Source organism: Salmo salar, chromosome 25 (genome assembly GCF_965601325.2).
Source record: "Salmo salar chromosome 25, fSalSal1, whole genome shotgun sequence".
NCBI lineage: Eukaryota > Metazoa > Chordata > Actinopteri > Salmoniformes > Salmonidae > Salmo > Salmo salar.
This window is the reverse complement of record NC_138315.1, coordinates 17,836,592-17,863,870: the sequence shown is the minus strand read 5'-3', so window position 1 is coordinate 17,863,870 and position 27,279 is coordinate 17,836,592. Positions and strand designations below refer to the sequence as shown.

At 42.6% G+C, this 27,279-nt stretch overlaps 1 protein-coding gene across 1 annotated transcript in view; it reads left to right on the top strand.

Annotated features, from left to right (window-relative positions):
* Positions 1–5,948: 5,948 nt before the first annotated feature.
* The window catches only part of ahr2b (aryl hydrocarbon receptor 2 beta), a 47,791-nt gene continuing 26,460 nt past the window's right edge, over positions 5,949–27,279 (top strand). Inside the window, 2 exon segments of the mRNA NM_001123556.1 lie at positions 5,949–6,533; positions 12,762–12,949. Of these exon segments, the coding sequence (NP_001117028.1) occupies positions 6,475–6,533; positions 12,762–12,949 (247 nt within the window). The 5' untranslated portion in view covers positions 5,949–6,474.

Here is a 27,279-nt window from a genome sequence, read left to right as displayed (position 1 = left end):
GCATGTGTCCCTGGTGCGCAAGGTGCTTGGTAGACTGCTGGAGCATGACCTATACGTTAAGGCTGAGAAGTGTGTGTTTTCCAAACGAGCCGTTTCCTTTCTGGGTTATCGCATTTCCACCACGTGATGGAGTGTGACCGTGTTAAGGTCGTGCGTAATTGGCCGACTCCAACCACGGTGAAGGAGGTGCAGCGGTTCTTAGGCTTTGCCAATTACTACCGGAGGTTTATCCGGGGTTTTGGCCAGGTAGCGGCTCCCATTACCTCACTGCTGAAGGGGGGGCCGGTGCGTTTGCGATGGTCGACGGAGGCGGATGGAGACTTCAAGAAGTTGAAGACGCTGTTCACCGACGCACCCGTGTTGGTGCACCCGGACCCGTCTCTAGCATTCATAGTGGAGGTGGACGCATCCGAGGCTGGGGTGGGTGCCGTGCTATCACAGCGCTCGGGTACGCCATCGAAACTCCGCCCCTGCGCTTTCTTTTCGAAGAAGCTCAGTTCGGCGGAGCGTAACTATGATGTGGGGGACAGGGAGCTGCTAGCGGTGGTCAAAGCCTTGAGGGTGTGGCGGCACTGGCTTGAGGGGGCTAAGCACCCCTTTCTCATCTGGACCGACCACCAAAACCTGGAGTACATCCGGGCAGCGAGGAGACTGAATCCATGTCAGGCAAGGTGGGCCATGTTCTTTGCCCAGTTTAGGTTCACTATCTCCTATAGACCGGGTTCCCTGAACACAAGAGCCGCTGTCCCGTCTCTATGACACACGGAGGACCGGCCCATCGATCCAACTCCCATCATTCCAGCGTCTAGGCTGGTGGCACCGGTGGCCGTGGGGCGCATGTATGTGCCGCTCGGTGTTCGTGATTGATTGATTCGGTGGGCGCACACGCTACCTACTGCGGGGCATCCTGGTGTGACGAGGACAGTGCGGAGTCTCAGGGGGACGTACTGGTGGCCCACCTTGGCTAAGGGCGTGAGGTCCTATGCCTCTTCCTGTTCGGTGTGCGCTCAGAGTAAGGCTCCTAGGCATCTACCGAGAGGGAAGTTACAGCCCCTCCCCGTTCCACAACGGCCATGGTCGCACCTGTCTATCGATTTCTTGACAGATCTTCCCCCCTCTCAGGGGAACACTGCGATTCTGGTGGTTGTGGATCGGTTCTCTAAGTCCTGCCGTCTCCTCCCGTTGCCCGGTCTCCCTACGGTCCTGCAGACTGCGGAGGCCCTATTTACCCACGTCTTCCGGCACTACGAGGTTCCCAGTTCACATCCAGGGTCTGGAAAGCGTTTATGGAGCGGCTGGGGATCTCGGTCAGTTTGACCTCCGGTTATCACCCCAAGAGCAATGGGCAGGCGGAGAGGGTGAACCAGGAGGTGGGCAGGTTTCTGAGGTCGTATTGCCAGGACCGGCCAGGGGAGTGGGCGAGGTACATTCCTTGGGCTGAGTTAGCCCAGAACTCACTTCGCCACTCCTCTACTAACATGTCACCCTTTCAGTGTGTTTTGGGTTACCAGCCGGTCCTGGCACCATGGCACCGGAGCCAGACCAAGGCTCCTGCAGTGGAGGACTGGGTACAGCACTCCAAGGAAACCTGGAGAGCTGTCCAGGACTCTCTGAAGGAGGCCAGTGCTCGGCAGAAGAGGAGTGCTGACCGCCACCGCAGTGAAGCACCCATGTTCGTACTGGGAGACAGGGTCTGGCTCCCGACCCGGAACCTGCCCCTCCGCGTGCCCTGCCGGAAGCTGGGGCCGCAGTGTGTGGGGCCCTTTAAAGTCCTGAGGAGGATAAACGAGGTATGTTATCGGTTACAACTCCCTTCCTATTACCGTATTAACCCTTCGTTTCATGTGTCTCTCCTCAGGCCGGTGGTAGCTGGTCCCCTGCAGGAAGGGGAGGTGCCGGAGGTCCCTCCGCCCCCTCAGGACATCGGGGGGCCCCCGGCGTACAGCATACGGGCCATTCTGGACTCGAGACGCCGGGCGAGGGGCCTGCAGTACCTCGTGGACTTGGAGGGGTACGGCCCGGAGGAGAGGTGCTGGGTGCCGGCGGAGGACGTCTTGGACCCATCCATGTTGAAGGATTTCCATCGCCTCCGTCCGGATCGCCCTGCGCCTCGCCCTCCGGGTCGACCTCGAAGCCGGTGTCAGCGCGCTGCGAGAGCCGTGCGTCACGATTCCCACCGACGGTGGCGCCCCCTCCTGCTCGGGTGGCGCTCGGCGGTCGTCGTCACCGGCCTATTAGCTGCCACCGATTCCCTTTTTGGTTTTCCCTTTTTTTGGTTTTGGGCACCTGTGTTCAGTTTAGTTAATTATTGTGCGGGATTGTTTCTTGTCAGACGGCTTATGTTCGTGTCGGCGTTGTTTTACGCCGTATGTGTTTTCTCAACCTGTGTTTGGGAACATTTGTTTTTGTGTGAGTGTATATTAAAAACACCACTACCCTGTGTTCGCTGCTTCCTGCGCCTCATTCCTCCTCCACGATTACCAAGCCGTGTCAGGCCTTTATGATAGAGTGGCCAGACGGAAGCCACTCCTCAGTAAAAGGACTATGACAGCCCGCTTGGAGCTTACCAAAAGGCCCCTAAATGACTCTCAGACCACGAGAAACAAGATTCTCTGGTCTGATGAAACCACGATTTAACTATTTGGCCTGAATGCCAAGCATCACATCTGGAGGAAACCTGGCACCCTCCCTACGGTGAAGCATGGTGGTGGCAGCATAATGCTCTTGGGATGTTTTTCAGCAGCTGGGACTGGGAGACTAGTCAGGATTGTGGGAATGAAAACCAGCTCCAGAGCGCTCAGGACCTCAGACTGGGGCAAAGGTTCACCTTCCAACAGGACGATGACACTAAGCACAACAAAGTACTGAGTAAAGGGTCTGAATACTTATGTAAATTTGATATTTCAGTTTGTGTGTAGATTGATGAGAAAAAAAATGATTTCATCCATTTTAGAATAAGGCTGTAATGTAACAGAATTTGGAAAAAGTCAATGGGTCTGAATACTTTCCGAATGCACTGAATGTAGATAGCTTTGTTAGAAATGATACTATATTTCCCTTGACAGAGTAATGCTGAATATAAACCTAAACTTACCCAACTTTCCCCTTTAAGTCATGCATTCTGGTGCATTCCTGCATTTCCTTTACTATTAAATACCAGTTGTAGGCTTTAATGAGACTCAAACCAGTATGCTATTGGAGGAACAGGTTTATTAATCCTGGGTGTGATGCATGTGTTTGAAGCCTGTGCCCGTATAAAAAAACAAGCTACCAACTCAAACTTAAATAAACCTTGTTAAAGTAGCCTCCCATTTTGTCTAAGAGATACCTAACTTAACATTGCTGTGCATAAAAATAGTATGGATAATATATCTGTCAGATATACAGTACTTAAAAAATATTGTCAATAACAACAACAGAGAACAGTGTTATCTGTTGCAGCTAAAAACAGCAGGACAATAAAAGATAGTGAGTGAGGTTGTTTGCATGTGTAACCGATGTGAAATGGCTAGTTAGTTAGCGGTGGTGCGCACTAATAGGTTGGGGCGAAGAGAGGGACGGAACCTACACTGTTACACATGTCCACAAAAACTCAGCCAGTCAACCATGTAGTTTCTCCTTCAGACCAAATCTATCTATAAAGACATCTTGCCACGGCGTCTATTGCCCTTCATCGGTGACTGTCACCCAGGAATGCACCGTGGCCACATTACCGTGGCACATAATAAATGAATCACATGGGAACAGCTGCATGATAGGCCTCTCCACTACCACGGTCAGAATTCTGTGGCAAGGACAGCAACCATGTTCCTCAGCTCCCACAGTCTGAATAGCACTTTGTCTGAATTGTTATTCTTCTGCACGAGTAAAACTATCATTACCACTGGACTGCTGCTGAAATTAGAGGCAGGCTGGCTGGCTAGCTCACTGTAAAGCAGAGCACAGAGCTAGGTTGGCCCGCCTGCAGCGTAATGGCAACAGGAGTTTAACAAAAGATGAAATGTTGGAAAAATACAATTTGACAAAGGCACACACAAAAACACTCCCTCCCTCGTTTATGCTACAACTCTCACGGTTGTGTTTAGTACAGTCATTTCCCACCGCCCTTTGATGTTCTGTAATGATAGCTTACAGCGAGTTTATGAGTGGATGGTTGGTTACAGGTAACAGGTAATGGGCCTGTACAGGTAATAGAGAAGCCAGACTTGAAAATCAGGTCACCCTTGGAACGTCGCAAAGTTTAACACGTCCACAAATACTCAGCCTTTTTTTTCTCTTCCTTTACTATTTGTTTGGTTGTTAGGGAAGTGATTTACATGGCCCTAGGACAGAATGTATCCTCTCCCAATGATAGAGACATGGCAGATACTCCATACATACACCTATAGCACCTCTCAATCATGGCCCACAGTAGTAGATCATGAGTGTACATATGTAAGATCTTAATTTGAGCCACTTTGCTACATCAGGAAATGTTAATTATTATGTGGATTATAATTAATGGACATCTTTGTAGGGGTTGATACATTTTTCTTACAGGAAATTAAAGTCAGAAAATTTTAAACTGGAAATTATGAACTTCAGAGGCTGTTTTAAACCTCCAATTTTTCAATGTTCTGCATTGCAGGAAAGTTCTCCTGCAACAGGGTGATCAAATTAAGATCCTACATCTGTATGAGATCATGCTGCAGATGTTGAGCAATGTTTGTTCATCTTTTGTTTGTGAAAGGCAATGGTAGCTTACGTTCACTGATGGAGAGGGAGGAGAATGGAGTTCCCTGTCTGAATTACTGGCATACTTCAGGTACAGGATGGGAACATGGTGACAGATGCTTGCTATGAGGAAGTGTCACAGGGTTTTCTAGATAAACATGCTGTTTACAGAGGGCCACAGGGAGTGCTGGGAGTGTGAAATGCTGTCTCTGGGTGCCACACGCACGGCTTCTGACTGTCACTGAGGTGTGGTGATGTGTGGAGATATGGGCTGTGTTCTTTGGTCTATATGCTCTACAACATATAGACAGCCACCAGGGCTCTGCATGGGGCTAAGTTGAACTTTTTATCAATCTCTCTCACTCTCCAGGCTTTTGTCATTAAATAAATGAGGCTTGCACCAACTTGATGCTTGAAACCACGCTGCAAATGTCAGCCCATCATTGTCAGAAATAAATGTATTGACATTAAATTAGTAGGTTATTACTTTATTATTACCATGATATTGTACAATTAAACCACTATTACTTTTCTTTCACTAATGCAGGCACGGATCCATCCAAAAATATCTGTAAGAACTCTACCAGCTAAGCTATGGTTCCCCCTGGTCAGATGTGACACCCATGATGATGTTGAGTTGGCGCACCTGCATACAGTACACTGTAAAGACGTTACTGTGAATTTGACAGAAGCTTACAGTCAGCTCGGTGGCAAGTAAAATGACACACAGTAAAATACCGTAAAATTGGGTATATGCTCCTAAAAACCAGTGAGATGGGAGAGGCGGGACATGCAGCAAGCATCACAAATAGAACCAAATTCTATTTTAGTGCCTGGCTACCCAGATGCTCCCTGACTTGAGCAGTGTGGATGAACTCATTGAATAACATGTATGTGTAAATGTATTTTGTGTGGTCAGCATGTTAGAGGACAAGCATTGGCCTACATGGTTATATTATTTGTCCATGTCATATTGAAAGTTGTTATAACTCTGTAGTTACTAAAATTATTTAATAACATTACTTGAAAATGTAAATGTTTAACTGATTCTACTGCTAATGACTTCCAAATGAAAATGAATGTGTTTATAATCGATTTAATGCACGCGACAAACGTTGGGGGTGCTTTGCGCTGTTTCTACTGCTCTCGGCTCTCCACTTCTATTCTGGTCCACCTTAAAAGTGCTCTGACTGTCCGTGTATGATTTCCTGACAACGCCCCATGCCAAAAACGATAGGCCAATTTTACCTGCTGTAAAGGAGCAGCTCCGAAACTGTTCAAGGGGTTGGATTGGGCTACGGCAAAATCTACCCCTTTAGAATAACTATTTTATTGTTTGTTTGGGGGTCTGGAGAGACTGGACTTCTCACGGAAAAAGAACAGGGTCACGCACATATTAGGCTATTCATTTAGGGGAATTTTCCTGAACTTGCTTAATCCCCCAAACACTTCTGGATTTTCACCGCGCATCTAACACGGTCGATTTTGACCGCCTGGGACTGTCTACGTCGCGTTGCGGGAGATCTGCGTTACAAAGAGACCTCTCTATTTTTAAACGTTTTTTATTTATTTTTTTTATTTTTTTTTACCTTTATTTAACTAGGCAAGTCAGTTAAGAACAAATTATCTTTGAAGGGATTCACTGATGTCTGGATATTAACTTCCCTTGTTATTTGAGAACTGTCTGTGAGGAAGACAGTGAATGTTATTTTGTTGGTGTTTTTGAACATTTTATAGCCGATTTACAGCAGAAGCGTCACCATGTTGAGTAACGCTGGAGTCTATGCTGTCAAAAAGCGGAAGAAGCCCGTTCAGAAAATGTAAGGATGTCATTTAAACCTGTTTGACTTGACAATAAATATTTTGGGAAGTCTGATTTAGGTCTAGCATGAGCTAGATAGTGTACAGAATCGTGCATGATTATAACATTTGCTACATGTCTTTTCCCGACCATATATATCAAATATATTGACATTTTATAATGCAATTTCTCAAGAATATGCTAATGCACATACAATGTGTGCATTACATACATTATAATGTCAAGTGAGTTATTTAACTCTCGTTCGATGTAATTTCAGTAACAGTCAATTCAATATCGTATCCAATAGCCAGGTGAGATATAATTAATATGTTTAGGCTATACATTGCATATTTATCCATGCAGCTAAATATAATCATTTACTTCGTGCTGTTTGATTATTTTCTTCATAAATGGTTATTAGTGTTGGTCTATTGCTAGTTTTCTAGTCTATCTTCTGGGGTAACTGGCTTTCTTTCTACACAGACAGTGGACAAAGTCTCACGTTTACGCACACACAGCTAGTAATAGTGCATGTGTGTTGTGTTGATGTGTTGCTGTAAATTTGTGCCTGACCAGAAGTTCTTGTGCCTCCATTTAGTTTTCACCGGGTCACCTTAAGAATCTCTCATCGTGTATAGTTTTGGTCTGGCATGGAAATAGTTCTCTTGTATTAATCACAATCAAGTTTGAGAGTCGGCTGCGCTCTCACGCGATGCTTAAAGGAGGGCGGGGTGCGCGGGATGATCGCTGGCCGGAAGTATGTTATTGTAATCTGATACGGTTTCTTCTCATTATGCGAAAACACTTCTGTGTCTTTCCTACTTTTTTCGCTTAAGCATATCTTTTGACACGCGCTGTTATTACACAACCCAGTTACAAAAGAAACGTATGTTTTATAATGCAGTTTTTCGCGACTAAGTGAGATTTACTAATAGCTTGGCTGGAAGGAGAGAAAAAAGTTTTCCTTCATGGAAAACTAAAGCGGTGCAATATGTTTGTATTTGTTGTAGGCTACTAGTATGCTATGACATGACTTTTCCACTGTTTCCCCTTTTTTTATGATTCCAATAAAGTATTGAGAATGTTTCACATGCATGAATAATTAATAACACCTAGATACGTATTTGCTTACTATAATATATCCTAAGAATTAAATGTAAAAACGTTGATTTAACCAGGTTAATATTAGTTCATTACCATCTTCATGCAGTTCTTTTTATGCATTCTAAATACATTTTCTTTAGGCATGACATGTAGGATTTGTCAAACAACCAGACAAAATTGGTGTTCACCATAAACAACCTTGAGATTTGATGGAATGTGTTACAGCTATGTGTGCGTGTGTGCTTGTGTCTGTTAAACGTCTATGTTCTCCATGTAAGTGAAATCATATACAGTTTTTTCAAATTTTCCCTTTCCCAGTATAAATCCCAACAAAAAATAAGTAACTTTAGACCTGTGCCTGTGCAGACTTATGTCTCTGCCTTTGTGAAGATGTGGGGCTGTTCAGAGAGGCCTAAGGTTTCCTGGACAGCCATCTGGGTTTTGCAGCACAATGGCACCATGAGTCTGACTGTAAAAGGCTGTGGTCACTGCATAGTAGCATTCCAAAAGGGTTCTGTCCATCTGAATCTCTCTTTTTTTTCTCTCACCTTTGCTCATAGGCCTATGGCATGCTTTCATAAGTTTCTGCCCACGTGTTTTCAGTAAGTTAAAGCATTCTACAAGTGGTTATAGGCCTAATCATGTTAGACCAAATATGTGCATTACAGTAAAGATATCCAATATTATATTTTTAGTAACTTGCTATTCTTTCCATATAAATTACAGATTGTTCTGTTAGGCCTCTAAAATGTACAATTAAAAAGTACATGGACAACTTACACATTAGTACTATTGTAATTGCATAGTTAAGTTGCCAACCTGAATTAAAGTGTTTAACATATACAGTATATCTGAGACATTTCTACATCAGGTTGTGATTACTCCCAGAGCCCACTGTGTGACAATATGACTTAATTATTTCCTAAAGGTTATTAAAGTCTCTGTGGAAAAAATAGTGGGAAAGTGTGTGTGTGTGTGTGTGTGTGTGTGTGTGTGTGTGTGTGTGTGTGTGTGTGTGTGTGTGTGTTTCTGTGTTTGCATGGTAGCTTAAGTAGCGTGTGTGTGTTTGTGTATGTTTGTGAGTGTGTGAGAGTTACAGATGATTAAGATAAAATGTATTATTGAATGTTTAATTTTGTGGCAGTTCATAAGTAGATTTCCAATGATTTCTATGGTGTTACAGTTGTTAATCCGTTTCAGAACGTGACAAAAAGCTTATTATGAGAGTGCTTACCATGTTCCGCTGGTGTCAACATTATTGTTGGCCAACAGCGAGGTAGGGGGATTAGTATGTCTCTACTAACTAACAATGGGGGAAAGGTAGGTGTGTGTGTGTGTGTGTGTGTACACACAGTCTAGCTGATAGAGATGAGGCAGAAAGCCAAATCAAATCTTCTGCACAACAGCATAGTGGCTTATTGTTCTATGGTTGTCTCATATGTACAGGGAGGCCTCCACAACAGCCTCAACTGTATACATCAAGTCACTGTTCTCAGCTGAACTTAGGCCACAACAGAAATTCACTAGGACCTGTTAGTTCTAACTGCAGCCTACATGTCAGACCAAAGACATATTTTAACAAACTTGTAGTTTAGTAATGTACCTGAGTGTGCTACTGTTGTTTATGTGGAGAGAGAAAAAACACACTCTACTTTCAACCTTAAATAATGCTTAATAACGCTACACTGTCTCTTTTATGTTGCCCCCACTGATCTGGGGAATGGGTTTTAGTTCGAGACAAGAAACAGTTTCTTTGAACAGAGTAACAAGGATGGTAATACCATGGTGATACCAGCCTTCATAGCCAGTCTTTCTTTTTCGTATAGGCAGCAGCCCTCAGTCTTTCTAGTGGTAGGGATCAGCTGATCAGACTGCAGCTCCCTGGGGGTTTGTGGGGAGGGGGACTCACTCAGTTTCCTTGCCAGGAGAGATGCCCTCCTGGCTGGCTACAGGACAACTTGAAGTGGGGTGTCCATACGGTACGGTGGTGTGGAGCCGTAGCGGATGAAACGGATCAATCCATTTTCATCCGCAACTAACAGAGCTTAGGTGGAAGGAATGTTCAGAGCACCTCAGGAACAGATACAAGGAAGGAAGATGTCGGCGGGTGGATATTGTAAAATAAAGTAGCTCTCTGTGTGTGTGTAGCCTTTCCTTCAGGGTTTCTGTAGTGTAGTAAGCTATCCTTCATTAGAGTGTGTCAGTGGCCGCTTATGCTAAATGTCGTGTGCTGTTTGAGTGAGTGCCCACTCCAGTCCACCATGTGGCTGAATAAGTCCATGGTTTCAAAGTTGTTAGATCTGATTGCATGATTGAAGTTATGGGTGTATCCTACGCATTTTTGGATGTATTCTCGGCCTGTTCAAAATACTTTCATGATCCCCAAACCACCCACTTTGAGCAGACAAAAGCATGCCGATTGCATTACAATGTACTCTGTGCAACATGAATCCCTTTGAATCAGAGTGAAGGGTCTTTGGGTTCAGCCATGTCTTTTTGCACTTTAAATAGGCTATCCATGAGAGAGGAAGAGAGAGATGAGGTAAACCTAGTTTGCTCTCACTCTAACAATGACTGCCGTGATGTCTGTGTATGGAGTCCCAAGATGCACTGCAACTGAAGGTGGAAAAAATGGGTCTGAATACTGGCTTTTGTCTCCGCAGGCGTTTTTGAAAAGTGAGGTCAGTCTTGCTCTATTTCTGGTTAGGTATTGCTTGGGTCTAAGGCCGGGAATTGAATTATGGCTGTATTCCCTGCAGGTCATTTAATAGGGAAAAGGGAAAAAAAACGACATATGATCATCGGCAGTTTCTGTAATGGGAAAGTCACACAAAGTATGGCAGAAACAGCTCTGTGAGGAAGGTGGAACCCTTGAATTTGGGAGGAGGGGAGATGTGTGGTTGTTGAACTTGACCAGCAGCTGTTATCTCCTGCTGCTCACTAGCCTACACTACTTTGGGTTGGGTCTTGTGTTGAGTTGGACTGTTGTATTGAAATGGATTAAAACCTTATATAGCCCCCTTATCATGGTTTTTCTCCAGTTGGTGTGAATATGCATTTTGTCCCCTGAGAATTCATTGTCTTACTGCTACAGTATGTCTTACAGGCACCGTTAGAACAAAGCCCTTGAGATAAATAGCAGCTGCCACTCCCCCAACCCTTAACCCACATTTGAAAACGTTTAATGGTGTACTGAAGTCGTCCACTTTTGCTCCAGCAGGTGTGAGGGGAGTTGTAGCCTCCTGGCTCCCATGATTTGGGTTTAGGGTATGTGTCATCTCCCTCCCTCCCTCTCTTCCAGTCCCAGCATGCTTGGCTTGAGCCTGAGCATGTGTGTCTGATTTGCAATTAATGACATGTGTGGTGGTCAACAATGGTGGTCCCAAGACTTCATCACACAGTTGCTCCTGAAGTGAAATAGAACATAAGCTCAACAAAACAAAGAAAGACCATGAGTAGCCTCTGATGTGGCCAAAAATACTCGGTTTTGACACACTGGAAATTAGAAAGAAAATCTAATTTAAGGCCTCAAGGTTGCATTGGGATTATTAAATAGATGTGAACGTTTGTAGACATTAACAACTGTCCATCTTTGTTAATTGTTATTTTTCCACTATACAGGCTTTTTTTGCATTGCAGGACATTTAATCTTGGATAAACTGTAGAGAGGAGTGATATTTGTATAATGCATGCCAGCAGCTGCACCGTAGGGTGTTCAATGCTTTTCTACTTAAAGCAGGCCATCACTCTGGCCTTAGGCGCTGCGATTGTCTCGTCTGACTCCTATCTCAGTAGGCTAATGATGCATGATGACTCACATTATAAAACAGTGTGCTTCACTATGTTTATTAGTCACATTTATGAGTTGCATCGTCTTTCCTGCGTTCGGGCAAGAGTGGCGTACCACATTGCACAGTGGGTTTCAATAATGTAAGCGGCGCACCACTATTGCTCACTGGGTTTCGATACTGTTCATGTTTTTATTAGTGTGTCATACACCAGTGATGGGAAGTTTGGCTGTTTTTACCGACTTTTCAACTCATTCAGTCCAAAAAACATGAATTTGTTTATTTGATTCAGTAATGCCCAGAGCACGCTGGACCCCAAAAATTTGAAAGAATCATGATTCTACAAGACTCTAGTTCGCCATAGGGGTCTTATTGGAGCTGTCGTTTGTGACTGAGAATTCTGAAAGTGTGCTTCAAAACAATGTACATTTCTGATTGCTAGGCATACAAATAAGATTATTTCTTGACACCTTTGAAACAAGTTGTAATTGCGGCCGCAAACGGACTAGATTGTGAACGACTCTTGGCGTAATGCAATTGCTTGACTGCGCGAGGGAGATTAGCACAACAAAATCGTTTTGCGAACTCCAGAAGCCCCCCCAAATGATTAGTTAATTCTCAAGTTCGAGTGTTGAGCAGAGGCAGCCTGTGTATGTTTTGGTAGAAAGCTGTGTCCATCGATAACAAACAATAATCAATTAATTGCATTCGTTTTTTGCACCATGTGATCAGTTATGCGTTAAATATATGCCTTTTCCTTCTCTATGCGGCCTGCAGCATGAACTATTTTCTGTGTGCACGTGAAAGACAGTTGTTGGTAGGAGCACGTCTCCGGAGCCGCTGAGCTGGGGAGCACGTGTTAATCCTGCTGTAGGACTCATTACGGCCAGCAGCAGGTCAAATGAACAATTCAAATGAAAGAGTCACTTGGAAAAACAATTTGAATTTGTTCAAAAATAACAAATTGTTTATGAACTGTACATCCCTATCGTACCCCCAACTCAGAGGATGCCACGCCCTGGCAGGGCCTGCAGGCAAGGATGACTGAAGTGAGTCAGTCTTGGTTCATTTCGTTTTTAAAGTTCCTGTTCCCCTCTGCTTATGACAGTGTTACGAAATGTTTCTATTGTTAAATGCTTCATGCTTCTTATTTCATCACAGGAAGCTGTTTTAGTGGATGTCACTCTTGCCAGGCATTTAAAGCTTATGACATTTAGCTATAATAACATATGTCATAGACACATATTTTAGGTAAGCTACAGTCTAAAGATTGATGTGTACACTGGCCATTAAGAAGTACAGTGCATTTTACAACAAACTAACCACAATGATCATGTCTCTTTGCCTCTCAGCAAGAAAACCCCTGCTCCAGAAGTGGTTAAGTCGAACCCTTCCAAACGCCACCGGGATCGGCTGAACGGGGAGCTGGACAGGCTGACGGGCCTCCTACCATTCCCTGAGGATGTGTGCTCTCGCCTGGACAAACTCTCCGTGCTCCGCCTCAGCGTTGGGTACCTGAAGGTCAAGAGCTTCTTCAAAGGTGAGTGTCAGCTCAAGTGCCAGTCAAGTACCAAATGAATCAAACAAACATTGCTTGACTTGGGCCGGAGCTGTCCGGAACGCCATACCGGCACTTCACATTTTTTGGGAATTGCGTACCGGCTCCTCTATAAAAGCAAAGTAGCCTATCGCTGGCCCAGATTCACACACCGAGGCAAAAAAGGTTGATCAAAGTGGAATGAAGGTGGGATCTTCATTGAATAGCAACGGAGAGTAGGCATTCATTTCCTGATTCCGCTTTGTTGAAGTTTATTTTCAGCTAGTCTGTGAATCTGTGAGTGACGGTAGGCTGTTTGAGATTGAACCAGATTGAAAATGTGCCCGCCTGAATGACATGATGCGCTGTTCCATGTTGTCAAATTATGGTTTGTAAGGTCATCAAAAGTCATGGCAATTAGTTTCATAATTGTTGTTCATGTAATTCATGAAGGCACACTTTTAAATATGATCAATCAATAAAAAAAACGACATATCAGCCGTTATAGGAATGACCCTTCAGTACATGTCTGTGGTGCTGCATATGTGCTTGTGAGAGTAGGCCGTTGCCCGAGGAGAGAGAGAGCAACATTTCAAATCAAATTACATTTTATTTGTCACATACACATGTTTAACAGATGTTATTGCGGGTGTAGCGAAATGTTTGTATTTATTTAAAATATACAGCAGCAGGTATAAAATAATGACGGACAGACTAACTTGATCACCAATTCAAAACATAACTTGTAGCAGTTATGTTGCTAGTTAACTATAGCTACCTAAGCATTCATTTTGTTGTTGCCTTTCCACTGGCGCTGTAGAGCCTAAATAAATCTGCACCATTGGAAAGCTGGGATTCCCCTCTATTAAACAGTAGCCACGTAACTGTCACAACGTAAAAATAGCCTAATGGACAAATAACTTGCTGTGCATAGATCTCCCCCGAAACATGAATATTTAAGCTTTATATATAAACATGCCTAGTTAGATATCGTGCTTGAAGTAGTCTACCTTATCCATTTGATCCCAGATTTATTGAATGAGGGAATCATTTTATAAAGACAAAAGTATTTGGTTGTAATGTTGAAAAAGCCATGCCTGCTCACCTAGGAGCTCTCCATGTGGACATATGTTGACAACATGTGACTAACAGAGCAGTTCTACAGTTGAAGTCGGAAGTTTACATACACCGTAGCCAAATATATTTAAACTCAGTTTTTCACAATTCCTGACATTTAATCCTTGTAAGCATTCCCTGTCTTAGGTCAGTTAGGGTCACCACTTTATTTTAAGAATGTGAAATGTCAGAATAATAGTAGAGAGAATTATTTATTTCAGCTTTTATTTCTTTCATCACATTACCAGTGGGTCAGAAGTGTACATACACTAAATTAGTATTTGGTAGCATTGCCTTTAAATTGTTTAACTTGGGTCAAACGTTGCAGGTAGCCTTCCACAAGCTTCCCACAGTAAGTTGTGTGAATTTTGGCCCATTCCTCCTGACAGAGCTAGTGTAACTGAGTCAGGTTTGTAGGCCTCCTTGCTCGCACACACTTTTTCAGTTCTGCCCACAGATTCTCTATAGGTTTGAGGTCAGGGCTTTGTGATGGCCACTCCGATACCTTGACTTTGTTGTCTTTAAGCAATTTTGCCACAACTTTGGAAGTATGCTTGGGGTCAGTGTCCATTTGGAAGACCCATTTGCGACCAAGCATTAACTTCCTGACTGATGTCTTGAGTTGTTGCTTCAATATATCCACATAATTTACCTTCCTCATGAAGCCATCTATTTTGTGAAGTGCACCAATCCCTCCTGCAGCAAAGCACCCCCACAACATGATGCTGCCACCCCCAAGCTTCACGGTTGGGATGGTGTTCTTTGGCTTGCAAGCGTCCCCCTTTTTCCTCCAAACATAACGATGGTCATTATGACCAAACAGTTCTATTTTTGTTTCATCAGACCAGAGGACATTTCTCCAAAAAGTACGATCTTTGTCCCCATGTGCAATTGCAAACCGTAGTCTGGCTTTTTTATGGCGGTTTTGGAGCAGTGGCTTCTTCCTTGCTGAGCGGCCTTTCAGATTATGTCGATATCCTGTGGATATAGATACATTTGTACCTGTTTCCTCCAGCATCTTCTCAAGGTCCTTTGCTGTTGTTCTGGGATTTATTTGCACTTTTCTCACAAAATACGTTCATCTCTAGGAAACAGAACGCATCTCCTTCCTGAGCGGTATGACGGCTGCGTGGTCCCATGGTGTTTATACTTGCGTACTATTGTTTGTACAGATGAACATGCTACGATTAGACGTTTGGAAATTGCTCCAAAGGATGAACCAGACTTGTGGAGGTCTACAATTTATTTTCTGATGTCTTGGCTGATTTATTTTGATTTCCCCTTGATTTCAAGCAAAGAGGCACTGAGTTTGAAGGTAGGCCTTGAAATACATCCACAGGTGCACCTCCAATTGACTCAAATTATGTCAATTAGCCTATTAGAAGCTTCTAAAGCCATAACATCATTTTCAGGTATTTTCCAAGCTGTTTAAAGGCACAGTCAACTTAGTGTATGTAAACTTGTGACCCAGTGAATTATAAGTGAAATAATCTGTTTGTAAACAATTGTTGGAAATATTACTTGTGTCATGCACACAGTAGATGTCCTAACCGACTTGCCAAAACTATAGTGGTTGAAAAACTAGTTTTAATAACTCCAACCTAAGTGTATGTAAACTTCCGACTTCAACTGTACAACTGTATGACTAAGTGCCTTGATCAAGGGCACAACAGCAGGAGGTGGTAGGTCTACATGGGATCAGACACAGCAGCTTTGTAGTGTCAATAAGTCTTACTTTTTCATGTAGGTTATAATAATAGTCATGAAAATTTGGTTAAGTCATGGAGAAGTCATTGAAAATGTGTAAACTGTTAACAGTGAATACTCAGAGATCTCTATAGCATAATGTCATTTGTGAATTTCGGTGAACATAATCTAATGGTCTCACTTGGAAAAAGACAGCTCCTGCATTTCTTCCATCCCAAGTCAAGCACCGCAAACAGACAATTAAGAACTTATATGTCATTAAAGATCAGTGCAGTCTCCGTATTACAAAGTAGTTAAGGACAGAGTGAATAAATGGTGTCGTGTACATTCTGTCAGTGTAAAAGTAACCCAAGGAGAATACAAATATGCCGTAAGAAACTCAAGACTCTTGTGGAGGTAAAGCTAGAGGAAATGTTGTGTGGTTGACTGCAGCATTTAGCAGAGCATCAGCTGACCTAGGACATGACAACAATTTAACTAGAATCTCCAACACAGCATACACAGCAGTACTAGGCCTTCCTTTGGCTCCCAGAATCACAACAATCCTACTATGGCACGATAGGCCCTGATTCCAGCTAATTTCTCTAAACAAGGGCCATTTGTAAACACATCTGAAAGAGCTATCTTGTATTTCCTTGTTCCGTGACTATTTTTATGTACTGTTGAAAGTCTGCGCTCCCCTAGTGGGTTGGCAGCAGGACAGCCACAGAGCGCGGACATGAATAAATCAAGATGTTGTTGCATCTGTAGAAATGTGCCCAAGCCTGCCCCCGTCACTCTGTTTGTCTAACCTGGGTCACCTAAATGTTTGAAGCCTTTGGGGCCATTTTTACTTTCGAAGCAGACACAACAAACGTGTCGCCAGTAATGCACTTGGTAGACAACATAATGGGATGTTTTTTTATTATGCTGTATAGTTTCAATACCATACATCAGTGAATCTCTCTGTTACGTCATGGCTATGATAGGGAACGTGGCAATAAAAATACTTACTTAAACAGGCCACGGATAGCATAATTCCTGAGACAAAATAAAAAAGAGACATAAATTATAGCTAAATACTCCAATCAGCATATGTCTTGAGCCAGTACTGTATCTCGGAAAAGGAACCATGACTTCGTGGTCCATCTCTCTAACTTTTTATTGGAATTCCAGATCATCAAATCTTTAACTCTTTTTACCTTGTGTTGTTGTGGTGATGATAATCGATAGGAAAGAGTCCTGAAACAGACAGGTGTGTTTTACTGCTCTCGGCACATTGGCGAGAGAAATCTACTTAAGAATGCATGGCATGCTAGGAATCTGATAGAAGGGAAAGAGCACATCCTCAACAGTCATTACTTTACACCCCCCCCCCCCCAAGGAATCACATCCCCAAATCACACAACATATTATACAATAAAAAATTAAATGGATACTACTTAAAACATCACAGGCTTAATCGATAAAAATTGAGTTTTGAGCACAGCAGTGGTGGAATTTACATAAGCGTAGGCCACTGGCCCATATTACCTAACAATGATTGACTGGGATCGGGACAGTCACATACCAAATGTTTTGTTCTATATGATGCAGAGCAATGTCAGGTGACTCATAAGATGCCTAATCATTAAAAAACCAACTCCAACAACCTCAACATGGCAGCCATTGAGGGTTAACAGACATCAAAGCCGGAGTGTTGGCAGAGGAATTGCTGAGTCAGTGATTTTGGCGCCTCTGGCACAGCCACCATATCCTCTCAGTCTCCATGTCTTCTTACACTCTCAACCCTGGCCAGAACCATAACCCTGGCCATTGGTGAGTGTCGATGGGCAGTTTAAGCTTTAGAAAACCAATGACTTCTTTATTCACATTCTCAGTGAATCCTCAATAACTCAGCCCTCAACCTCTACCGCCGTAGGCGCCAACATGAGGTCCTGTAGTGGGCTAGGCATTGACAAGCTCACATCCCATAGATTTATGAGCTGTTAGAACTAGTTATTTAAATTGTATCCCTCTCTTCTCACACTCTATTTAGCTCTGGAAAGTCCCTGGTCTGTGTACAGTGCAAGACTTGCTGATTTAAAGGATGGATAGGTTTTAAAGTGTTGAAAGACAAATCACAGCTCTGCTCATCTCAAACCAGAGGTGATGACGTTCCTGAAGAGAGTTGACTCCTCCTCATACATCATTGCGCCCTCTCACCCCTTTCTCTCCCACACGAGATATAATTTAAATTCCCTCTCATAGAGAAATTCTTATGTCACCTTTGCGTGGGATAAGCGTGTGATCCGGTGATTCATAAACTGTGTTCCATTCATGTTTAATTACACAGGTGAGCTATGAAGGATTGAAGGATGATTCTGGTCCGCGCTGTTAAAGTGGATAAAGAGGAGAATGATAAAGGTGTCTGTGAGGGAGGCAATGCCCTTTCTCTCTCTCTCTCTCTCTCTCTCGCTCTCTCTCTCTCTCTCTCTCTCTCTCTCTCTCTCTCTCTCTTTCTCTTTCTCTTTCTCTTTCTCTTTCAATTCAATTTCAGGTCTTTATTGGCATGGCAAGCATGTTAACATTGCCAAAGCAAGTGAAGTAGATAATAAACAATAAAAATGAACAGGAAACATTATACACACAGAAGTTCCAAAATAATAAAGACATTTCAAATGTCATATTATATCTATATACAGTGTTGTAACAATGTGCAAATAGTTAAAGTACACAACAGGGATAATTAATAAACATAAATATGGGTTGTATTTTACAATGGTGTTTGTTCTTCACTGGTTGTCCTTTTCTTGTGGCAACAGGTCACAGATCTTGCTGCTGTGATGGCACACTGTGGTATTTCACCCAGTAGATATGGGAGTTTATCAAAATTGGATTTGTTTTCAAATTCTTTGTGGATCTGTGTAATCTCTCTCTCTCTCTCGCAGTTGTGTTGTTCCTCTGGCATTTTGTTGGCACCTCTAAATCATGCAGACAGATGGTAGTGAGTAGAAAAGCTGCCCTGACTTTTTTTAAAGTACTTGTAGGAGGTATTTTTAATACACAATGAATGATAGCTTTACATGCTTCATACACAGCTGGTTTGTTGAGTGTTTACACTTCTTTGATGCTCAATGCCTAAGTTGCTCTATTTTTTTACAATTTAGAAAGGAATGAGAGGCAGGAGAATTAAAATAATGAAACAGCTCCCTTCCCCTCCTCTCTCCTCTCTGCACTCACGAGTCAGAGGTCAAGGTTCAGAAAGTTCAGTGAGATGTTACATAGCTTCCCCTTCCCCTCTCCCCCGGCCCCGGCACACTCCTCCTCTTCTATCCTCCCTCCTGGGAGTCCGTTTTCAACAGGAAAAACATCCCTGTCCCAAAGTGGGAGTGGAGGAACAAACATCATACTGTTTCTGAACTTTCAGTTAGACTGGGCTTTCACTTGACTTACAGGAAGTTGAATAGATACGGTCCTAATATACAGGTAACTGCCAAAATAAAGGAAACACCAACATAAATTGTCTTAATAGGGCGTTGGGCTACCACGACCTGCCAGAACCGCTTCAATGCGCCTTGGCATAGATTTTCCAAGTGTCTGGAACTCTATTGCAGGGATGCGACACCATTCTTCCATAAGAAATTCTCTCTCTCAAAAATGTATGATAATGGAAAACGCTGTCTCATGCACCGTTCCAGATTGCGTTGAGATCTGGTGACTGAGACACACACACACACCCTACCCTATTTAGGGGACATTGAGTGGTTTTCTGGCCTATCCAGAAAAATAATACATTTTCTCTACCTCTGAGCGACAGAGCAAATCCAGCAATCGTGGTTTCATCTCACTGTGATACTCTCAGCAGGATTTTGAGCTCTCAACATCATTTTATAGAATTGAAACACGGCCACTTTCCCTTGGTCACAGAGGGACAAAATCACTTTTTGCATAAAACTGAAGTTTTAACGAGTCTGCAGACATTAGAATGGTGTCTCTGCATTGCTCAGAGGATGCTTGGCAGAAAATGCTCTGTCGTCAGTTATATGAAATGGGGCCAAATTTGTACTGTCACTAAATATGATCATATTTATTCTATAGTTATAAGAAAGGTGAAATCTTATAGTAAGTCATTTGTAATTTGATTGTTACTATATTTAGAAAGCATTTCAGTCATTTCAAGCCCTATTCACCCACAGTTGTTGAATATATTTTCATTATATTTGTACTATGTACTCGAGCTTGTGTCATCAAAAGTGAGTGCACCTCAGCAATTTATAACTATTTTTAACAAAAAGTTCCGGACCTTTCAAGAACTATGCAGCATTACTAGTTATTGTTTATGGCCATCTCATGAAAAATAATTACTTTTGGGAATGTCTATTTAGACGGAAATCTACATTCTGCCATAAAGCTCAAGAGGCGCCCTATGCTCCTTTGTAACACCTCTTTCAAAGTCACAGAGATCTCTTCTTCTACAGTAGCCATGGTATTTAAAATAATGGGCAACTGGGCATTTTTATACATGACCCTAAACATGATCGGATGTAAATTGCTTAATTAACTCAGGAAACACACCTGTGTGGAAGCACCTGCTTTCAATATACTTTGTATCCCTCATTTACTCAAGTGTTTCTTTATTTCGGCAGTTATCTGTATGTATCACGGCTCAGGATATGACCCAGATGCAGACACAGGAGGCGGATAGTACAGTTCTCAGATGATTTATTATGAACACAAGGCAGGCAAAGGGCAGGTCGAGGACAGTTAGGGTTTCGTGATCAGGCCAGAGTCAGGCAGGTACAAGACAGCAGGCAGGCTCGGGGTCAGGGCAGGCAGAATAGTCAGAACTGAGAAAACTAGGAAACAGATCTTAAGAAATAGGAAGATGGGAAAGCACGCTAGACGAACTGGCAACATACAAACAGAGAACACAGGTATAAATACCCCGGGGATAATGGAGAAGATGGGCGACACCTGGAGGGGGGTAGAGACAAGCACAAAGACAGGTGAAACAGATCAGGGTGTGACAGTATGTGTAAATTGTGTGTGTCAGTGTTCATTTCATCAACAAACATAGTGACTAAAATATTTGTCAAACATTTTCCAGTGGCAATTGATGAGAATATAACTGACTAAAAAGACCCTGAGAAAAACTCTAACTAAACAAAAATTATTTTTTATTTCAGTTGACTTTTCATTTCAGTTGACTAAAAGAAAAATTATCTAAATCTGACAACTAAGTGTACTGGACAAGAGTTTTTTGAGAGATTGAGAGCTTTTCAGTGATAAGCACAATTAATATTAGCAGCACAGCATCTCAGCGCAGTTCTGTTCAGCAGTAGGAAGGACATGCCACACCCGACACACACAGCCTACATCAGCTAGTGAGCTGCAGGGGAGCAAGCGATGAGTGTGGGCAGACAGTCTCCTATGCTTCCCTTTGCTTTAGATACCCTTTGCCTGGTTAAGAAACACAAGCTGCTTTAGAAAATGAAATACGATAGCAGCATTGAGTTTAATTTTAATACAACAGTCTAGGTATGTTTTTCTCTCTGTTGAGTATAGAAAGTTGTCTGTCTTTGAATTTGTAGTCTGGCTCAACCCTCCCACTTTCCCCACTGCATTTCATAGCAATGTTTTGTAGCCAATGTAGCCAAGTCTCCCTTTTTTTCTCAGAGAAGATTGCTTGATTCTAGCCCTTACTATTCAAAAGATATGACCTATAATACTGACTTTACGTTCTTTTCTTTCTATCATGCATTTTTCGGGCCACATTTTACATTCATAAAGCATATTGCAGGCCGTTCTAAAACTAGGCTACTTGCAGACCAGAGCATAAACCATTTGTTTAGGCTACACCTTGTTCAGTCATGTTACCTCATTAGCTAGCTATTGCTAACAACCTGAAGCACGTTCAACAGGATGCAACGAATTGGAACGTTCAGATAGAAATATGCTATGTAGAACAAAAATGCCTCTCTGAACTTCTATCTGCAACGTTCAAGAACGTTTTGCAACTGAACATGGCCCTGGTAACATTACCAGTAGCCTATATGCAAACATTTGGTGGCACAGAAAGAAATGAAAAGGGATAGCAAACAATTTATTGACTATATTCCTCTTGCCATTACGCTATATCTGACTGTGTAAATAGCTTTATTTTGAGTCAAAGTGGACCCAGTGACTTAGACTTCAGCACTTGGACCAGGTCTCGAGCACTGAGACTTGGACTTCAGCCATAGGGATTCGTACTCAACTCGTGACTCGACCATTGTTGACTCGGACTTGGACTTGTACTCGAGCACAGGGGAATTGGGACTCGATTTGGACTTGAGGTTTAGTGACTCCACTACGTCCACTGTGGTGTCTGTGGAGTGTTGATAACAATGGAAATTATGCGAGTGACCGAGGTACAACCCATACTACTTTGCGGCACCATCTTGTGATTGTGCTACTCTCTCTCTCTCTCTCTCTCTCTCTCTCTCTCTCTCTCTCTCTCTCTCTCTCTCTCTCTCTCTCTCTCTCTCTCTCTCTCTCTCTCTCTCTCTGTGTTTGTGTGTGTCTGTTTTGTATGTAATGTGCATTATCTAAATCATATCAAATTAAATTGTATTGGTCACATACACATATTTATCTGAAGTTATTGCAGGTGTAGCGAAATGCTTGTGTTCCTAGCTCCAACAGTGCAGTAGTATCTAACAGCTCACAACAATACACCTGAATCTAAAAGTAAAATAATTAAGAAATATATAAAAATTAGATTGAGCAATGTCGGAGTGGCATTGACTAAAATACAGTACAATAAGGACAACAACCACCCGAGCCACTGCCTGTTCACCCCACTACCATCCAGAAGGCGATGTCTGTACAGGTGCATCAAAGCTGGGACCAAGAGACAGAAAACAGCTTCTATCTCAAGGCTGAAGTAGGAATTTACATGGCCAGATAATTCTTATATTTTCTTATATACACTGATTGTACAAAACATTAGGAACACCTTCCTAATATTGATTTGCACCCCCTTTTGCCCTCCGAACAGCCTCAATTCTTCGGGGCATGGACTCTACAAGCGTTCCACAGGGATGCTGGCCCATGTTGACTCCAATGATTCCCGCAGTTGTATCAAGTTGGTTGGGTGGTGGACCATTCTTGATGCACACGGGAAACTGTTTAGCGTGAAAAACCGGCAGCTTTGCAGTTCTTGACACACTCAAACTGTTGGGCCTGACACCTACTACATACCCTGTTCAAAGGCATTTCAATATTTTGTCTTGCCCATTCAGCCTCTGAATGGCATACATACTATACACAATCCATGCCTCAATTGTCTCAAGTCTTAAAAATCATTCTTTAACCTGTCTGTTCCTCTTCATCTACACTGATTGAAGTGGATTTAACAGGTGACATCGTTAAGGGATCATAGCTTTCACCTGGATTCACCAGGTCAGTCTATGTCATGGAAGAAGCAGGTGTTCCTAATGTTTGTCATATTTCTGTTGTTGGGAAGATAATTGGATGTTATGCAGAAAAATATGTTGATAGGACAAGGCTATGTATGTTTGTGCACATGGAAGTCAGTGATTAACAGAGCATTTGCAAAGTATTCAGACCCCTTGACTTGTTCCACATTTTGTTACGTTACAGCCTTATTTTAAAAATGTTGATTTTTAAAATCCTCATCAATCTTCACACAATACTCCATAATGACAAAGCAAAAACAGGTTTTTAGACATTTTTGCAAATGTATTCAAAATAAAAAATAAAAAACAGAAATATCTTATTTACATAAGTATTCAGACCCTTTGCTATGAGACTCGAAATTGAGCTCAGGGCCATCCTGTTTCCATTTATCATCCTTGAGATGTTTCTACAACTTGATTGGAGTCCACCTGTGGCAAATTCAATTGATTGGACATGATTTGGAAAGGCACACACCTGTCTGTATAAGGTCCCACAGTTGACAGTGCATGTCAGAGCAAAAAACAAGCCATGAGGTCGAAGGAATTGTCTATAGATCGCCGAGACAGGATTGTGTTGAAGCACAGATCTGGGGAAGGGTACCAAAACAATTCTGCCGCATTGACGGTCCCCAAGAACACTTTGGCCTGCATCATTCGTAAATAGAAGAAGTTTGGAACCACCAAGACTCTTCATAGAGCTGGCTGCCGGCTCGGCCAAACTGAGCAATCGGGGGAGAAGGGCCTTGGTCAGGGAGGTGACCAAGAACCCGATGGTCACTCTGACAGAGCTCCAGAGTTCCTCTGTGAAGATGGGAGAACCTTCCAGAAGGACAACCATCTCTGCAGCACTCCACCAATCAGGCCTTTATAGTAGAGTGGCCAGACGGAAGCCACTCCTCAGTAAAAGGTATATGACAGCCCGCTTGGAATTTGCTAAAAGGCACATAATGGACTATCAGACCATGAGAAACAAGATTCTCTGGTCTGATGAAACCAAGATTGAACTTTGGCCTGAAGGCTAAGCGTCATGTCTGGAGGAAACCTGGCCCCATCCCTACGGTGAAGCATGATGGTGGCAGCATAATGCTTTGGGGAAGTTTTTCAACGGCAGGTTCTGGGAGACTTTGAAAGGGCATTTAGTTGACTAAAATGGCTCACTGTTTTGTCATTTTGAATATAACTAGACATTATTGAAATTACAAAAATGTGACTAAGACTTGATGATATTTTAGTCAAAATTACTTAGACTAGACTAAATCAAAAATCTTCATATGAAGCCTAACAATTTGTTCAATGGGCAGGTTTTTTCCCTGACACTGTGAGGCTACTTTCCCATGTGCTGGAGGAACAGACACATAGTGGCACTGGCCCAATGCAGCATAATTTGTATACTGCTATTAGTGGCATTTTTATGGGCATACAATACATGCCAATGTAACCCCTCACCCTTTGACCCAACTCCATGTTATGGACATGCAGCACCTGAAACCTTGCACACTTGTCTCAGCCCCACCCGGCCAACTCTAGCCTTGCGTGGCATGGTCTTTTAAAAACTGGGCTTAGCGACTTTGAATCGGTGATTAAAGGGCCTCAGTTGCATTGTTGACGTTTTTCATTCTTTATTTGATATGATGGAACAATAGACGCCGGAAAGTGGGTCATTTGTACACTTGGCGATAGCAGATTGCATCATCACACATTGCATTGTCTCATGGTCCACACTGTAAAGTATTCAAAGAGCTTTGATATTCATTGTGATGTCGTTCATTGTCTCCGTTTCCGTCGGCCGGGTTGAATTCCCAGAGACTGTGTTATGGAGTGAAGTTGAAAATCTCACAGAATAGTTTAGTATGGACCTACACTACCGGTCAAACGTTTTAGAACACCTACTCATTCAAGGGTTTTTCTTTATTTTTACTATTTTCTACATTGTAGAACAATAGTGAAGACATCAAAACTATGAAATAACACATATGGAATCATGTAATAACCAAAATAGTGTTAAACAATTCAAAATATATTTATATTTGAGATTCTTCAAATGTTACCCTTTGCCTTGATGACAGCTTGGCACACTCTTGCCATTCTCTCAACCAGCTTCATGAGGTGTCACCTGGAATGCATTTCAAATAACTGGTTTGCCTTCTTAAAAGTTAATTTGTGGAATTTCTTTCCTTCTTAGTCCATTTGAGCCAATCAGTTGTGTTGTGACAAGGTAGGTGGGGTATACAGAAGATAGACAAATTTGGTTAAAGACCAAGTCCATATTATGGCAAGAACAGGTCAAATAAGCAAAGAGAAATGACAGTCCATCATTACTTTAAGACATGAAGGTCAGTCAATACAGAACATTTCAAGAACTTTGAAAGTTTCTAAAAGTGCAATCGCAAAAACCATCAAGCGCTATGATGAAACTGGCTCTTATGAGGACCGCCACAGGAATGGAAGACCCAGAGTACCTCTGTTGCAGAGGATAAGTTCATTCGAGTTACCAGCCTCAGAAATTGCAGCCCAAATAAATGCTTCACAGAGTACAAGTAACAGACACATCTCAACATCAACTGTTCAGAGGATATTGTGTGAATTAGGCTTTCATGGTCGAATTTCTGCAAAGAAACCACTACTAAAGGACACCAATAAGAAGAAGAGACTGGCTTGGAAAGAAACACGAGCAATGGACAGTAGACCGGTGGAAATCTGTCCTTTTGTCTGGAGTCCAAATTGGAGATTTTTGGTTCCAACCGCCGTGTCTTTGTGAGATGCGGTGTGGGTGAATGGATGATCTCTGCATGTGTATTTCCCACCGTAAAGCATGGAGGAGTAGGTGTTATGGTGTGGGGGTGCTTTGCTGGTGACACTGTCTGTGATTTATTTAGAATTCAAGGCACACTTAACCAGCATGGCTACCACAGCATTCTGCAGCAATAAGCCATCCCATCTGGTTTGGGCTTGGTGGGACTACTGTATCATTTGTTTTCAACAGGACAATGACCCAACACACCTCCAGGCTGTGTAAGGGCTATTTCACCAAGAAGGAGAGTGATGGAGTGCTGCATCAGATGACCTGGCATCCACAATCCCCCGACCTCAACCAAATTGAGATGGTTTGAGATGAGTCGGACCGCAGAGTGAAGGAAAAGTAGCCAACAAGTGCTCAGTATATGTGGGAACTCCTTCAAGACTGTTAGAAAAATGTGTTCCAGGTGAAGCTGGTTGAGAGAATGCCAAGAGTTTGCAAATCGGTCATCAAGGCAAAAGGTGGCTATTTGAAGAATTTCAAATATAAAATATATTTTGATTTGTTTAACACTTTTTTGTTTACTACATGATTCCGTATGTGTTATTTGATAGTTTAGATGTCTTCACTATTATTATACAATGTAGAAAAGAGTAAAAATAAAGAAAATCCCTTGAATTAGTAGGTGTTCTAAAACTATTGACCAGTAGTGTAGAACACTAGGGAAAGGATCCAGCCGTTTCCATCGTACATTTTCTGGTGAAAACATTGCACACAATTATTTAATACACAAAAAAATATATATATATTTTCGCAGGAGCATTTTTCTTCATTCTCAGATTGACCGAATGTGTTGATCCTCATGCCATTGGCGAATATAAGCACAACAGATATAGAAGCACAAAAACAAGTCCACTGCATGGTTTCAGAGGGGCTTTGCCTGGGCAACAATACAGATAGTATCAGCCAGCAAGGTCTACTCTGTACTGCTCCCCCCAGTCAAAACAAACACTGGTAGAGCTCAAGTGGGGGCAGGTTTAGGGACCTGATAAAGATCCTGTAAACGGTTTGGGAGAGAAATGGCAGAACCAAATATATTTGATGGATGCTAGTTACATTTAAAGAGCCGTTTATGAAAGCTTGATGTGTGTGTCTTTGTTTTTCCTTTTCAAATTCCTTTTTAAATGGCTGATATGGCCCAAACTGATTTGAAAACGACATATTGTATGTGTGTCTTGGCTTTGTATCGAGACTTTATGAGGTAACGTTAGATATTTTGGAACACTTGTAGGACATTCTCCTGGCGGCACATTGTGTGTCATTGTAAAAAAGCAAATAATGGAGCGTCTTTT